Raw genomic sequence first — 17,423 nt, forward strand, 5'->3', positions numbered from 1 at the left:
CTACTTTTGGCATTTTTTACATGATTCTACTTTTTAAAGCACACACAGAGATCATTTGGTCCATCTGCTTTCTTTGTATGCTCATGCTCCTGTCTATTCTGTCTCCAATGTGTCTCTTGTCAATCCAAGATGGTCACTGATACCTGTCTGTGCTGTACTCCCTGGTCTACACTCAGATAAGAAAACACCTTTTCTGTTGTCAGTGGGGCTGCTATGACTTGTGGCACTTTTTTCTCTTCAGCTGCATGCAGAGAATCTGCTGCAATGGTGAATCTTCCGACCGCCATCGCTCTGGTTCCTACCAAGGGTCAGTCTATGCTTTTCAATTTGATTCAGCCACTCTGACTTGTGCTTCCTCACATTCCAATTGGCGAACAGATGCTGGGCACCAATCACCACTGCTTGCGGCAGAACTATAACTCCTAGCAGGCTGTGGCGAACCACTGTGTGCACCTGTATTAGGGGATGTAAGGTAGGAACTGCACTGCAGGTTCACCGGTAGCCCCTGCCAGCTAGCTCCGCCCATAAGGAGCCATATAAGTATGTGTGTCCACCTTCTGATCAGCCATTTTGGCAGCTGCAGTATGAGGTCACACATCTGACTGTAATAAAGCCACTGTTGTACCAATCTGAGTCTTTTGTGCAATTGATCGTGCATCACAAGCATTGCGGGCCGGCTCTCCCCGATTCCATAAGACCGGAAGACATAGGAGCAGAGTTAGGCCACTCAGCCCATCGAGTCTCCACCATTCATTCATGGCTGACATTTTTCTCATTCCCATACATTCTCCCCAATAACCCTGATCCCCGAATTAATCAAGAACCTATCTATCTCTTTCTTAAAGACACAGTGATTTGGCCTCTACAGCCTTCTGCGGCAAAGAGTTCCACAGATGTAACTGGCCTCCTGACTCCCCAAAGCTTGTCCACCGGAGTGCGACTTGAGAGGAACCAGACCCGAGACCAGAGCAGTACTGGGAGGCAGCATGAGAGGAACGTTAGCCTTAGTAAGTAGGAACCTGGGTATTTCTACTGTCCAGTCTTTAAAGAAATAATTGGTCTTTAGTTTAGATTCAGTAGTGTTTTAAGTATAATAAATAAGGTCCTCAGTGTACACTTAATATTCTTTAAAGAAGAGGAAGTAAAGGTAAAATGAGTAAATTAAGGCTAAATCATGGTAGGGCAGCTTGGCCATGTTGAATGCTGTGTGGTGTGTGTCCCTTTCAGAAAGGTTTTTGTCTTATCACGTGGCTTCAGTGATGTCATTATGTGAGTGGAGCTGGGCTGTGGCACTGGGAGTTTTTTTTTTGTTTTGCTCTCATATTTGGCTGCTGTGGACTCAGACAGAGAACAGAAGTTTTTTTTGGCCTGCCCCTCTATCTTCATTTTAAAAGCTGTTGCAGACTGCTTGATAACTCAAAAGAGATAATTGCTTTCTGGAAGGAATTCAAATCTGCTGTTCGAAAAGGGGAACAGAGTATCAATAACAATAGGTGGATTGGCTATGCTAAATTGCCCGTAGTGTCCAGAAAGGTTTGGAGGGGTTACTGGGATGGGGTGGAAGTGAGGGCTTAATGTGGGTCGGTGCAGACTCGATGGGCCAAATGGCCTCCTTCTGCACTCTATGTTCTATGTAAACTATAGCTTTGACAAAGGGTCATCTGAACTTGAAATGTTAGCTCTTTTCTCTCCCTACAGATGCCAGACCTGCTGAGATTTTCCAGCGTTTTCTCTTTGGTATCGATAACAAGTCTTATACAAGTGAGAATGCCGTGTTGGGCCACGCCTTTCAAAATGGGTTTCTGGGTTTACATGGTAGCATGGTGGTTAGCATAAATGCTTCACAGCTCCAGGGTCCCAGGTTCGATTCTCGGCTGGGTCACTGTCTGTGCGGAGTCTGCACGTCCTCCCCGTGTGTGCGTGGGTTTCCTCCGGGTGCTCCGGTTTCCTCCCACAGTCCAAAGATGTGCGGGTTAGGTGGATTGGCCATGCTAAATTGCCCGGTGTCCTAAAAAGTAAGGTTAAGGGGGGGTTGTTGGGTTGTGGGTATAGGGTGGATACGTGGGTTTGAGTAGGGTGATTATGGCTCGGCACAACATCGAGGGCCGAAGGGCCTGTTCTGTGCTGTACTGTTCTATGTTCTATACTTGGATTTTGTTACTGAATTTGAACAGTTAAAGGGGAATTCACTAATGGTTAGACATAGATTACAGCAGCTGTGTGGGGTCTTTATGTTTGTAATTGATAAAAGTTCTTGCTGTGTGTGTTTATACAAATCCTTAGAATAAAGCTTGTTTTTTTGATTAAAAGCACTGAAGAAGAATGTTGAATAACACCTGAAAGAAAGCCTCTTGTGCTCATGTTAGGCAAATTAAGCAATTATTAGTCGGGTGAACTCCATAATATACTTTGGAGTTTTTAAACACTGGCCCATGATGTGGGAAGTCAGGGACATTCCAGTGTCCAGAATGACAGTGTGCAGCAAGTGTCTCTGTGTGCAGTTACTCAAAATCCATGTTTAGAATCTGAAGCTTCAACTGGAGTCACTGTGGAGCATCTGCAAGAATGATCTCTTCATGGAAAACATGTAGTGAGCTGGTCACACCTGAAAGAGGTGCAGCTCCCGTTTGCCCTTGCTGTCAGTTCTTGACTTCTTTAGAATTTTACAAAAGACAAACGTACTGACAGGGTATTAGGCTCAACCAGAAATATGTTTATTAACAAAAAAAACACAGAATGTTAATAAAATCCTCCACTGAAAAAAAATATTTCTGCCCAAACCTTAACCAGTTCAACTCAAACCCCCTCAGGATTTGTTTGCTACTTTAAACTATCCTTAAACCTCAGCCCCACTATCCCTTGAATTTGGCTGATAAGTCCCTACATGGTTGGTTCTTCTGTGCATGCTGTAGAACTGTGAATCAGACTGACTCTTCTGGACTCTCCTTGGTGACTGCAGTGTTACACCCTACTGTCTTGGCATTATTACAAAACATTATCAAAAACTCGGTGCTCAGTACTTTTGTAGTCATTTAGTGTGGTTACTGCCTTGGTCCAAACAAACCAATTCATCATGATGTTGCTTCGACTGAAACAATGGAGCCCATCCAGGTGTGGTGTCTCTGGCTCCCATACTCTATATGTGATAAAGTCCATTTCTCCTTGGGTGTAGTTTGTTTAATGTCAGTTATCTGATCAGCTCTGATGGTCTCCCAGTTTCTTCATTTGGATTATCTGATGATCACTGTTTTGTGTGTTTGAGATGTCTTTACACAGAATTGACTTGATCTCGGTGTTGACATGCTTTGTAGATGAACCCGACAGTACAGCCTGCCTCTGTGTGTTGAGGTTCGGCCTGATTGTTTGCCGTGTTTATGTCCATGAAGCTTTTGGGTTTTTAGTTCAAAAAAAGTGCAGCTGGAGGGGATTCCAATCCGACAAATCCCCCCCCCCCCCCCGTTTCCAATTTATTCCACATTAATAGTCCGAAAGAAAATGATCAAACCTGTACCAAAAAACTTTGTACTTTTTAATCTGTTCCAATTTTGTCTATCCCTACACATACATTGCACATATAATCTTTGAAATGTTCAGGTCTTCACTTCCAAATGATATCTCTGAGCAGATAGAAGTGGCATGAGAAAGATGCTTTGAAGTGAATTGTGGTCAGACTCGACCATCACTTTCTCTCTCCCAAACAGGTACTGTTGAAATGCTCACAAGCAAAGACAATATGTAGTCACTCTTTCTCTTTAAACAATAAGTACATTTAAAGTATCCAATTATTTAAATTTAGAGTATCCAATTATTCTTTTTCCAATTAAGGAGCAATTTAGCATGGCTTATCCACCTAGCTTGCACATCTTTGGGTTGTGGGGACGAGACCCATGCAGACATGGGGAGAATGTGCAAACTCCACATGGACAGTGACCCAGGGCTGGGATTGAACCTGGGACCTCAGCCCGTGAGGCAGCAATGCTAACCACTGCGCCACCCTCACTCTTTCTTAATCTGTACATAGAATCGTTCAGTTTGTGTTAATGTTCTGATACAAACACAACTGGTTGTCCTTGCTGCATGAGGGTTGCTCCAAGACCTGTTTGACTGGCATCTCAGCTGACTCCATCATTGACACCATAGTACCTCAGCACTGGTGTTCTCGTCATTGGTGTCTGATGTGAGTGAAAGCTGCTTTTGGTTCTGTGACCCAACACATCCTTTGCAATGAGCTTGTGTAGAGATTCACACTGATGACAGAATGACTAAAACTTGGGTTAGTTAGTTCCCATGTGGGTTCACTGATATTTCTAAAGGTCCAACAACTATGTGACGGTTTTATTACAGAATTCACACCGATACGGTTTCTCCCCTGTGTGAGTGTTGATGGACTAGGAGATACACTGACTGTGTGAATGTCTTATCACACACCTCACATCTGAATGGTTTCTCACCAGTGACAATCTGCTGGTGCTTCAGAAAGTCAGAGGATATGGTGAAAGCTCTCACATGAACATCGCATTGGAAGAATATTTGCACAATGTGATACCTTTGCTGTTCCAGGAGAGTTGAAAACATAATTGAAGCATTATCGCAAACCTCACAAATAAATGGTTACTACCCTGTGTGGATCTTCTTATGGAGCAGGAGGGTCAATGACTTTAAAAACGCTTTTTTGCCCACCTCACACATGGATGTTTTCTCCCCCTGTGAAAGCTTTGGTGTACATGGAGACTTGATGATGTAGAGAATGATTCATCACACACCTCACACTTGAATGGTTTCTCCCTCGTGTGAATGTCTTGGTGTCTGTGGAGGGTGGATGAAGTTGTGAATGATTTGTCGCACACCCCACACTTGAATGGTTTGTCCCCCGTGTGAATGCGTTGGTGTAAGAGGAGTTCCGATGATGACGAGAATGATTTGTCACACGCCTCACACTTGAATGGCTTTTCCCCTGTATGAATGCACTGGTGCCTATAGAGAGTCGATGACTGAGAGAATGATTTGTCACACACCTCGCACTTGAACGGTTTATCCCCTGTGTGAATGCGTTTGTGTATACGGAGGTTCGATGACTGTGAGAATGATTTGTCACATACGTCGCATGTGAATGGTTTCTCCCCTGTGTGAATGCGTTGGTGTGTGCGGAGGTGCAGTGACCTCATAAAAGATTTGTCGCAGATCACACATGTGAATGGTTTCTCCCCTGTGTGAATGCGTTTGTGTATGCGAAGGTTCCCGGATAGTGAGAATGATTTGTGACACATCTCACATGTAAATGGTTTCTCTCCTGTGTGAGTGCGTTGGTGCACAACCAGGCTCGATTGCAGCATAAATGATTTGTCACACACATCGCAAATGAATGGTTTCTCCCCTGTGTGAATGCGTTGATGTACGAGGAGGCCCGATGCCAGCATATATGATTTGCCACACAAGTCACACGTGAATGGTTTTTCTCCTGTGTGAATACGTTGGTGTGTGCGGAGGTTCGATAACTGTGAGAATGATTTGTCACACATTTTGCATACAAATGGTTTTTCCCCGGTATGAATGCGTTCGTGTTTGTGGAGCGTTGATGACTCAGAGAATGATTTGTAACATGTTCGACACGTGAATGGTTTCTCCCCTGTGTGAATACGTTGATGTTTACAGAGAGTCGATAAATCAGAGAATGATTTGTCACACGTTTTGCACGTGAATGGTTTCTCCCCTGTGTGAATGCGCTCATGTACATGGAGACTCGATGACAATAAAAAGGATTTGTCACACATTTTGCATGTGAATGGTTTTACTCCTGTGTGAATGCGTTGGTGTTTGCGGAGGTTCGATGAAGTTGTAAATGATTTGTCACATACCTCGCACGCAAACGCTTTTTCCCCTGTGTGAACGGGCTGGTGTTTGTGCAGACTTGATAAATGGGAGAATGATTTGTCACACACTTTACATGTGAATGGTTTCTCCCCTGTGTGAATATTTTGGTGCGCACGGAGAGTTGATGCCAACAAGAAAGATTTTCCACACACTTGACACATGAATGGTTTTTCCCCTGTGTGAGTGCGTCGGTGTGTCCGAAGATTTGATGAATTTGTGAATGATTTGTTGCACACTTCACACGTGAAAGGTTTTTCCCCTGTGTGAGTGCGTTGGTGTGTGCGGAGGTTCGATGACTGTGAGAATGATTTGTTACACACCTCACATGTGAATGGTTTCTTCCCTGTATGAATGCGTTGGTGTTTGCGGAGGTTCGAGGGATCGGTGAATGATTTGTCGCACAGCTCACATGCAAATGGTTTTTCCCCTGTGTGAACGGGCCGATGATTTTCCAGGCCCGATAATTGTGCAAAGCCCTTGTTGCACACCTCACATTTAAACATCTTCTCCCCAGTGTGGCTGCGTCTGTGAATCATTAGTTTCCTTTGGTGTGTGAAGGTTCGGTCACAGACCTCACACTTGAATTGTTTCTCTTCCATGAAACTAGTGTTAATGGTTGTACAACAAATGACCTTGTATATTAGGAGATCCTATGAGTTTGTGGAGCCCTTCGCACACACCTCACACTTCAATCGTCATCTGTAGCAATGAGGCTCGATGAATGATTGAAGCTCTCACCACACTTGGAATCCACTCACATCTTCCAGCCTCACCCCGACCGATCGTCCACAGCCGAACCTTCGGAAAGGTCGGTTCTGATTAAAGATTTCACACCATTGACCAGTTTCAGATCTGATAATATGTCAAAGCTCTCCTGACCCGACCAATTTCAATGTCCAACCTTCTCTGTGTTCAGCAATGCTGTGAAGGGACTGGACCTTTGGTGATGGTCAGGATCTCTCTGCGGTGTCTATCCTCACTGTATTCTCTGGTGTAATCCTGTAAAACAGGAAAAGGAAACATGATTTCCAGTTTGTTTGTCATACTTTGACAGGATGTGGGACTCGCTAGTTCGGCCAACATTTATTACTTTACGGAGATGGTGGTGAGCTACTTTCTTGAACTAATGAACTCCATGGGGTACAGGTACACCTACAGTGCTGTTCATAGAACATAGAACAGTACAGCACAGAACAGGCCCTTCGGCCCTCAATGTTGTGCCGAGCCATGATCACCCTACTCAAACCCACGCATCCACCCTATACCCTTAACCCAACAACCCCCCCTTAACCTTACTTTTTAGGACACTACGGGTAATTTAGCATGGCCAATCCACCTAACCCGCACATCTTTGGACTGTGGGAGGAAACCGGAGCACCCGGAGGAAACCCACGCACACAGGGGGAGGACGTGCAGACTCCACACAGACAGTGACCCAGCCGGGAATCGAACCTGGGACCCTGGAGCTGTGAAGCATTGATGCTAACCACCATGCTACCCTGCTGTTCGGGAGGTGTTCCAGGATTTCGACCCAATGACAGTGAAAACATATCAATATAGGCAGCACGGTGGCGCAGTGCTGCCTCACAGTGCCGAGATCCCATGTTCGATCCTGACTCTGGGTCACTGTCCATGTGGAGTTTGCACATTCCCCTGTGTTTGCGTGGGTTTCGCCAGAGTAGGTGGATTGGCTACGCCAAATTGCTCCTTAATTGAAAAAATGAATTGGGTACTCTAAATTTAAAAGAAAAGAAACATCAATATAGTTCCAAGTCAGGATAGTGTGAGGTTTGGAAGGGAATTTGCAGGTGACTCTGTTGCTATGCATACAATGCTCTTTTCTTTCTAGATGGTAGAGGTCGTGGGTTTGAAAGGTGTTGTTCAAGAAACCTTGATGAGTTGCTGCAGTGCATCTTGTAGGGAATGAATGTTGAAGGTGGATCGGTGCCAATCAAGGAGGCGGCTTTGTCCTGAATGGTGTGTGTACATTTATAATATTCTCGTGATTCCTTACCAACAGCCTTGTAGCCAAACAGGGACAATTTTGGAGAGTGCTTGTGTGACAACATCCCTTGAATAAAGCTCTTAGTTTTATTGAACCTCCACGGCCTCCTAAAGTTAATCCAGTGAACACAATTTGGCGATGAGGAAGCTGGAGAACACTGACAGCCACTCGAGGGAAACAAAAAATAAAATAAAATAGTTGCCGCACAAAAACTGGTGACAGGGAGTCGAGCAACGGTTACACCCACCCTGAGGGGAAAAAAGAACAAAAATTTGAAGAAAATAACTTTGAAGAGGAGCTGGCCATGTGCTCCACCCAAAATGAACCCTGTAGCCGTGAGTAGCAATTACCTTGCAACAACAAATTTAGAGCTGGGCGTGTTGTAAAACAAAGAAAACAGGCTGAGCTCGGGTTGTGCCTTTTTCTGGGTGAAAGGAAGCAAGGTAGTGCTGGAAATTCATGGCACATTGTGCTCACGCAGGTCTTTTCATTGAGAAAAATGGTGGCGGATTTTGAAACCATGGGACCATTTGCTGAGAATACAGAGCGATGGCGCTCATATACAGAGCAATTCGACTATGTTGTTCAAGCTAACAAGATAGCAATAGATGTAAAAGTCCCAACATCCTTGAACATAATGGGGGGACTTTAGCCTCCTTTGGAGTCTGGTATAGCCGGAAAAGCCAGGCACAAAAGCATGTGACAAAATAGTGGCAATCTACCAGTGCAATTTTTCACCGAACCTTCTGGTCATCGCAGAAAGGTTGAGGTTTCATGAGCGCAACCAAGAAGAAGTGGAATCAATTACATTGTTTGTAGTGGCACTGAAAAGATTGACTGAAAACTATGAATTTGTGGATGTATTCAATGATACCAGAGATAGGGCAGCACGGTGGCTTAGTGGTTAGCATAGCTGCCTCACGGCGCTGAGGTCCCAGGTTCGATCCCGGCTCTGGGTCACTGTTCGTGTGGAGTTTGCACATTCTCCCCGTGTCTGCGTGGGTTTCACCCCCACAACCCAAAAATGTGCAGAGTAGATAGATTGGCCACACTAAATTGCCCCTTAATTGGAAAAAATAATTGGGTAATCTAAATTTATTTTTAAAAAAATGATATCAGAGATAGATTAGTCTGTGGTTTAAGGAGCGAGAGACAATTCAAAAGTGGCTATTAACCGAAGGCAACCCGATTTTAAAGAAGTTGTTGTATCAATGGAATTAGCAGCCAAAGAAGCTCAACAGTTGAATTTAAACACAAGAATTCACAAGGTGTCAGCCGAAACCAGAATGCAAACAGACTTGCACTTGGCATACGCGTGCTGAAACCGGACACGCAGGAGCAGATTGATCGTGCAATGACAAAGTGTGCAAAAATTGTGGAAGAATGGGCCACATTGAATGTGCATTTTGTAAAAAGAAATAAGCTTCAGGAAAAACTTGCAAAAAGCAAGAGCTGAATAAAACAAATGGCGAACAGAATAAAGGAAAGTGTTGATATAGTGGTACAAATAGGATGTGAGGAGAGACCCGATTCAGTCTGAAGATGGAGTTGTCATTAAATGTACTAGCTATTGCTGGCGCAATATCGGTACTGGGTCACTCCAGCTACTCGAGGGACAGCTGGTAAAGATGGAAGGGGAAATAAGAGCAGCCATCTCGCTGGTGCCAGAGACGGTTTATAAATAAAAGTTCCAACATACCTCTTTGAAACCCTCTTTAAGATAGTGTTAAAAATTTACACTGGATGAGTGGTCCATTGAGAGGCCTGGAATGATATCTAGTACATCATCTTTGTATGTATGAATGATTGTGTGTGTGTAGAATAGCGTGTAATTACAGCATCCAGCCACTAGATGGTGTAAGAGCTCATCTCACATGCCACATGTTCTGTGTTCGTGGAGAGAATTAGTAGAGAGGTTCGAGACAGTCGTGTTTTTCAGTAGTTCTGTGTATTGTAGTTATTTGATCTAACACTTCACTTTTTTGGCATACTTAAGAATTCACAATTTCTAGCGTTGTGTAAATAAATTGACGTTGATTTAGTACAAAGTCTGCATGTTCTTTGTAGCAAATTAGAACATTAATAATATTAATTTAAAAAAACAAAAGAATATCACAGGGCCATATTGATGTAACAGTACAATTGAATGGACAGACGACAGATTTGTCTTTGCACACAGTCAAAGAAAATTATCCAGCACTAATGGGCAGAACTTGGTTGGAAAAGATTAGGTTAAAATGGATCGAAGAAAACCTCCTGATAATGATAATAATCTTTATTGTCACAAGTAGGCTTACATTAGTTACTGTGAAAAGCCCCTAGTCACCACATTCCGGCGCCTGTTCGGGGACACAGAGGGAGAATTCAGAATGTCAAATTCACCTAACAGCACACCTTTCGGGACTTGGGGGAGGAAACCGGAGCACCCGGTCGAAACGCATGCAGACTCCACACAGACAGTGACCCAAGCCGGAATCGAACCTGGAACCCTGAAGCTATGAAGCAACAGTGCTACACACTGTGCTACCGTGCTGACAGATTCTGAATCAAGCCGTACCAAAATCCTGAAGAAACAGACTATTGCTGAACTGGGAAGAATGTCTGGCACAAAAGTAATACAGGAAAGGTAGCCGATGCATGGCTGACAAGGAAAATTAGGGATAGTATTTGATCCAAGGAAGGAGCATCCAAAGTGGCTAAAGAAAAATAACAGGACCGAGGATTGGGAGCTGTTTAGAATTCTGCAAAAAAGGACCAAGGGATTGATTAAGAAGGGGAAATTAAAGTACGAAAGTAAGCTTGCAGGGAACATAAAAACTGACTGTATAAGTTTCTTTAGGTACGTGAAGAGAAGTAGAAATCAAATGTAGGTCCCTTACAGTCAGAAACAGGGGACTGTATTATAGGGGACAAAGAAATGGCTGAGCAACTAAATACATACTTTGGTTGTCTTCACAAATAAGGACACAAATAAGATACCAGAAATGTTGGGGAACGTGGGGTTGAGTAAGAAGGAGGAACTGAATGAGATCAATATCAGTAGAGAAATTGTGTTGAGGGAATTGGTGGGATTGAAGGCTGATAAATCCCCAGGGTCTGATAATCTACATCCCTGGGAGGTGGCCCTAGAAATAATGGGTGCATTGATAGTCATCTTCCAGGACTGTATAGACTGCGGATCAGTTCCTGAAGATTGGAGAACATAGAATATAGAACTGTACAACACAGTACAGGCTCTTCGGCCCACGATGTTGTGCCGAACTAGTCTGAGGTTTTAATGTATTTAAAAAGGGAGGTATGAAAATGAAATGAAATGAAAATCGCTTATTGTCACGAGTAGGCTTCAATGAAGTTACTGTGAAAAGCCCCTAGTCGCCACATTCCGGCGCCTGTCCGGGGAGGCTGGTATGGGAATCGAACCGTGCTGCTGGCCTGCTTGGTCTGCTTTAAAAGCCAGCGATTTAGCTGAGTGAGAAAGCAGGGAATTATAGACCAGTACGCCTGACGTCAGTAGTGGGGAAAATTCTAGAATCCATTATCAAAGAATTTATAGCAGTGTACTTAGAAAACAGTGGCAGGATCAGACAGAGTCCGCAGGGATTTATGAAAGGGAAATCATGCTTGGAAAATCTACCGAAATTCTTTGACGATGTAATTAATAGAATTGATGAAGAGGAGCCAGTGGATGTGGTGTATTTGGACTTTCAGAAGGCTTTTGAAAAAGTCCCGCATAAAAGATCAGTGTTTAAAGTTAAAGCGCCTGGGATTGGGGTAGTGTATTGAGATGGATAGAAAACTAGTTGGCAGACAGGAAACAAAGAGTAGAAATTAATGGGTCTTTTTCAAATTGGCAGGCAGTGACTACTGGAGTACCGCAGTGAACGGTGCTAGGAACCCAGCTATTCACAATATATATTGATGATTTAAATGAGGGAACAAAATGTAATATCTCCAAATTTGCAGATTACACCAAGTTGCATGGGGGAGCGAACTGTAAGGAGGGCGCAGACATCCTTCAATGTGAATTGGACAAGTTGAGTGAGTTCGCAAATGAATGGCAGATGTAGTTTCTGATACAACGTTATCCACTTTGGCAACAAAAACAAGAAGGCAGACTATTATCTGAATGGCCATAAATTAAAAGAGGGGAATATGCAATGGGAACTGGGTGTCATCGTACACCAGTCACTGAAGGTAAGCATGCAGATGCAGCAGATGGTAAAGAAGGCAAATGGTATGCTGAACTTCATTGCGAGAGGATTCAAGTACAGGTGAAGGGATGTCTTGCTGAAATTGTACAAGTCCTTGGTGAGGCCACACCTGGAATATTGTATGCAGTTTTGATCTCCTTATTTGTGGAAGGATGTTCTGGCTGCAGAGGGAGTGCAGCAAAGACTGATTCCTGGGATGGCAGTACTGACATACGAGGAGAGATTGAATCGGTTAGGACTGTATTTGCTGGAGTTCAGAAGAATGAGGGCGGATCTCATAGAAACCTATAAAATTCTAACATGACTCGACAGGGAGATGCAGGATGTTCGAGATGGTGGGTGTGTCCAGAACCAGAGGTCACGGTCTGTGGGTACGGAGCAGACCATTTAGGACAGAGATGAGGAGAAATTTCTTCACCCAGAGAGTGGTGAGCCTGTGGAATTTATTACTACAGGAAGGAGTTGAGTCCAAAACATTTAATGTTTTCAAGGTGCAGTTAGATATAGCACTTAGGACGAAGAGCATCAAAGGATATGGGGAAAAGCGTGATTAGGCTATTGAGTTGGATGATCAGCCATCATCATAATGAATGGCGGAGCGAGTTTGAAAGGCTGAATGGCTTCCTCCTGCTCCTATTTTTTTCTATGTTTCTATGTTTAGCACGGTGTTATTGCCACACAATATGATGGAGAATATCCTCTTTTTACATTTATTTTTCAAAAGAGTACCCAATTCTTTTTTTCCAATTAAGGGGCAATTTGGCATGGCCAATTCACCTACCTTGCACATAGAACATAGAACAGTACAGCACAGAACAGGCCCTTCGGCCCTCGATGTTGTGCCGAGCCACGATCACCCTACTCAAACCCACGTATCCACCCTATACCCGTAACCCAACAACTTCCCCCCTTAACCTTACTATTAGGACACTACGGGCAATTTAGCATGGCCAATCCACCTAACCCGCACATCTTTGGACTGTGGGAGGAAACCGGAGCACCCGGAGGAAACCCACGCACACAGGGGGAGGACGTGCAGACTCCACACAGACAGTGACCCAGCCGGGAATCGAACCTGGGACCCTGGAGCTGTGAAGCATTTATGCTAACCACCATGCTACCGTGCTGCCCTATGGAAGCACCCAACGTGGGGCTCGAAACCACGACCCTGGGATTAAGAGCCCCATACTCTACCGACTGAGCTAGCCGGGCTGGTGCCTAGTCTGTTTGGGTTGTGGGGGTGAGACCCACGCAGACATGGGGAGAATGTGAAAACTCCACACAACCAGTGACCCGGGGCCAGGATCAATCCTGGGACCTCAGCGCTGTGACCATTGCGCCACCATGCTGCCCAATGGAGAATATCCTCAAGGTGAAAACAGGACTTTGCCTCCACAAGGTGGTTATTGCCAATACGGACATGAACAATATATTTGTGAGAGGTAGATCGGTGAGGATGAAGTCATGTAGCTTTTTCTCTCTTGTTGCTTCACTCACCACCTACCCAGACCAAATCTAGCAGCTATGCATTTTAGGACTCCCAGTTGGTTAGTTTGGTACTACTGAGCCCCACTCAGTTATGGACATTACAGTCCCCAACCAGAGTACCTTCTGTGTCCTTGATATCATCCAATTATTCAACTGCTATTCTACATGGAGGAAGTACTGATTGATCAGTTGAGCGATAGGGGGTTTGGGGAGGGGAGTAGAAGATTGTAAGCAGCAGGTTTCCTTTCCCATGTATAACCTGATGCCATTAAACTTCATACGTTCAGGATCAATATTGAGGACTCCTAGCGTAACACCTTCTGACTGTATTCCACTGTCGGTAGGGTGAGTTGGTCCTGCTAGTGGGATGACATTCCCAGTAAGGGTGATGGTGGTGCTGAGATATTGTAAGATGGGTATTATTCAGTGGTGTGGCAGTAGCTTTGACTAGGCTATGGAACAGCAGTCTCAATTTTGGCACAAGCCTCCATACATTTGTAACCACTTGCAGGGTCGAAAGGGCTGGGTTTGCCATTGCCGTTTCCACTGCCGAGGTTGGTGTCTAGTCTTTCATAGAACTTACAGTGCAGGAGGCCATTCGGCCCATCGAGTCTGCACCGGCTCTTAGAAAGAGCACCCTACCCACAGTCAACACATCCACCCTATCCTCATAACCATAAATGTGGGCAGCACGGTAGCTTGGTGGTTAGCATAAATGCTTCACAGCTCCAGGGTCCCAGGTTCGGTTCCCGGCTGGGTCACTGTCTGTGCGGAGTCTGCACGTCCTCCCCGTGTGTGCGTGGGTTACCTCCGGGTGCTCCGGTTTCCTCCCACAGTCCAAAGATGTGCGGGTTAGGTGGATTGGCCATGCTAAATTGCCCGTAGTGTACTAAAAGTAAGGTTAAAGGGGGGTTGTTGGGTTACGGGTATAGGGTGGATATGTGGGTTTGAGTAGGGTGATCATTGCTCGGCACAACATCGAGGGCCGAAGAGGCCGTTCTGTGCTGTACTGTTCTATGTTCTAACCCAGTAACCCCACCCAAAACTAAGGGCAATTTTGGACACTAAGGGCAATTTATCATGGCCAATCCACCTAACCCGCACATCTTTGGGACGTGGGAGGAAACCGGAGCATCCGGAGGAAACCCACACACACATGGGGAGGATGTGCAGACTCCGCACAGACAGTGACCCAAGCCGGAATCGAACCTTGGACCCTGGAGCTGTGAAGCAATTGTGCTATCCACAATGCTACCGTGCTGCCCTTGATTTCATTCCGCTGTGAACAGTCGATTGATACAACTGAGTGAATTGCTGAGGGTCTGGAGTTACATTTAGGCCAAACCTTTCTCCCTCTGTGTACCCGAACAGGCACATATTTGTGACAGTAAAGATTAAATTAAAAAAAACCACAGGTAAGGATGTCAGATTTCCTTCCCTAAAGGACATTAATGAATCTGATGGGTTTTTATGACAATCAACAAAGGTGTCATAGTCATCATTACTGGACTAGCTTTTAAATCCACATTAGAAATTGAATTTAAATTTCACCAACTGCGGTGGGGTGTTCTGAATCCAAGTCCTCAGAGCATTAACCCAGGTACCTGGCATTATTAATCTAGTGGCTACACCACTGCCACCTCTGAATTAGAGTCTGTTCCACAACAAGCACCAGCCTGCAATTCCCCTGTGTGGTTATCCGCTACAAGTCCTTTATTTTTCCTCACTTGACTATCACACACCCTCTATTTCCAGCAGGGACACTGGATAGTGACCCAGAGCAGACAATGTAGCAACTTTCTTTCCTCCACGCAGACCCCATCTTTCCACCGTGAGGATAGTGGAAAAACCAGGTGGACAGACCATAAAACGGTCTACCAATACACTATGAGCTTGTGTTCTACTGGTGAAGACCAATATTATCCTTCAAGTCTGTGTTTAACATAAAATTCAATGGAGATTTTGAAATTTCTCCCCTTATTTTCCCAAATTATTTGAAGAAAACACTGGGTAGGAAGTAGTAGAAGCTAAGGAAAATATGTTTCCTTGATTGAAGGATTCTTCCTGGGAAATTAGATCCACTGCACTCACTCAGCCTGCATACCCAAATTCAGCTCTCAGACACAGCATTGGGCAAAACCATCAAATCCAACCCCAGGCTTCATGAAATGGCCGAGGTCTTCAGGTAAAATCATTAACGAAGACATTGAAATACATTTCAAAAATGTGTGTCTGCCCCCCGCCCGCCCGATAATTCCTCTTCACCTCATATTCAGAAATGACCCATCACCAAAACTCAGAAGGGAAATGCTTCCAATAAACACCCTCAATATCCAACACACAGCCAATCAAACAGCTCAGCACAAAGCACCGAGTAAACAGGTCTGTGAGCTGGATCTTCTCACACAGCATAAGGGGCATTTCCACAGCTGATTGCCCACAGGATAGTCAGACTGCCTGAACATTAGTGTGGATATTGTGCAATGTAATGATTGTAAATTCTGCTCCTTCACTCACCATCTCCTGACTTGGTTTTGAGTCCCTACAGGAAGTGAAGCAGCTGTGGTAGAGGAAGAGGAGAGAATGGGCAGAGTGGGTGGGCTCTCTGATTGACGTCTCTCACAGACAATCCAAATATTTCTGCAGTAACAGGAGTTTCCTGAAGTTTGGGAAACTGACCGGGGAAACGGAGGCGACTTTGAGCAGCAGATCAGGTGGGGATTTTAACTTGTCATTGTCCCATCTGAATAAAACCTCACTTTGACAGAGATTTCTAGTGTGGAAATAGCATTCCTCATCCTCGTGGCTTTCAAACTTGCATCAGTGTGGGATGTGTAGCCTCAGGTGTGTTTCACAGCAGGTCAGTAAAAGGCAGTGGTGGGATGAACACGTGCTCAGGAGAGAGGGACACTGGAGAGAGAGAGGGGGGCCTGAAAGGGTGGAACGAAAAAGAGAGTGCATGAGGAGTTTGAGCCAGTGTTTGGGGAGAGACTCTGTTACCGAACGAGTGGCCACAGTGACTTGTAGAGTTACGCTGTCACTCGGTGTAAACTGTGCTTGGGGACTGTCTGACTCGGAGGTTAACTCCAGCATGACCAACTCGAATAAATAAAGTTCAGTTTAACTGTCGTTTCTCGGGGCCGTGCAGCAGGGATGAGGAGGCAAATCAGTGCCTGACCTGCTCACTACTTTTGGCATTTTTCACTAGATTCCACTTTTTAAAGCACACAAAGAGATAATTTGCCCTATCTGATTTCTATGTGTGCTTATGCTCCTGTCTATTCTATCTCCAATGTCTTGTCAATCCAAGATGGTCACTGATACCCATCTGTGCTGTGCTCAGATTGGACAACACCTATTGTGCAGTCAGTGGGTCTGCTGTGACTTGTGCCACATTTTCCTCTTCAGTTGTATGCAGAGAATCTGCTGCAATGATGAATCTTCCCACCGCCATCGCTCTGGTTCCTACCACTTGGTTTTCAATTTGATTCAGCCACTCTGGATCGCGTTTCCTTACATTCCAACTGCCCATCCAACTGCGGGCCGGCTCTCCCTGATTCCATAAGACATAGGAGCAGAATTAGGCCATTCGCTCCATCGAGTCTGCCCCACAATCAATCATGGCTGATATTTTTCTCATTCCCATTCTCCTGTCTTCTCCCCATAACTCCTGATTAATCAAGAACCTGTATATCTCTTTCTTAAAGACACTTAGTGATTTGGTCTACAGCATTCTGCGGGAAAACGTTCCACAGATTCACCACCCTCTGGATGAAGAAATTCCTCCGCATCACTGTTTTAAAGGATCATCCCTTTAGTCTGAAGTTGTGTCCTCTGGTTCTAGCTTT

General features: G+C 44.8%; 1 protein-coding gene and 1 non-coding gene across 2 annotated transcripts; both read right to left on the reverse strand.

Moving 5' to 3' along the window:
• Nucleotides 1-2,692: 2,692 nt before the first annotated feature.
• On the reverse strand, nucleotides 2,693-16,506 carry LOC119976578 (zinc finger protein 271-like). Its single transcript, XM_038817176.1, has 2 exons — nucleotides 16,093-16,506; nucleotides 2,693-6,870 (listed from the first exon to the last, which is right to left on the reverse strand). The coding sequence occupies exon 2, from the start codon at nucleotides 6,468-6,470 to the stop codon at nucleotides 4,659-4,661; it is 1,812 nt and encodes a 603-aa protein (XP_038673104.1). The 5' UTR covers nucleotides 6,471-6,870; nucleotides 16,093-16,506; the 3' UTR covers nucleotides 2,693-4,658.
• trnak-cuu lies at nucleotides 13,227-13,299 on the reverse strand. Its single transcript has one exon. It is a non-coding gene; the product is annotated as a tRNA-Lys (tRNA).
• Nucleotides 16,507-17,423: the final 917 nt, after the last annotated feature.

This window comes from Scyliorhinus canicula, chromosome 13 (genome assembly GCF_902713615.1).
Source record: "Scyliorhinus canicula chromosome 13, sScyCan1.1, whole genome shotgun sequence".
NCBI lineage: Eukaryota > Metazoa > Chordata > Chondrichthyes > Carcharhiniformes > Scyliorhinidae > Scyliorhinus > Scyliorhinus canicula.

Coding starts and splice junctions, on each gene's coding strand:
- LOC119976578 (XM_038817176.1), bottom strand. CDS start 6,470: ATGGAAGAGAAACAATTCAAGTGTGAGGTCTGTGACCGAACCTTCACA.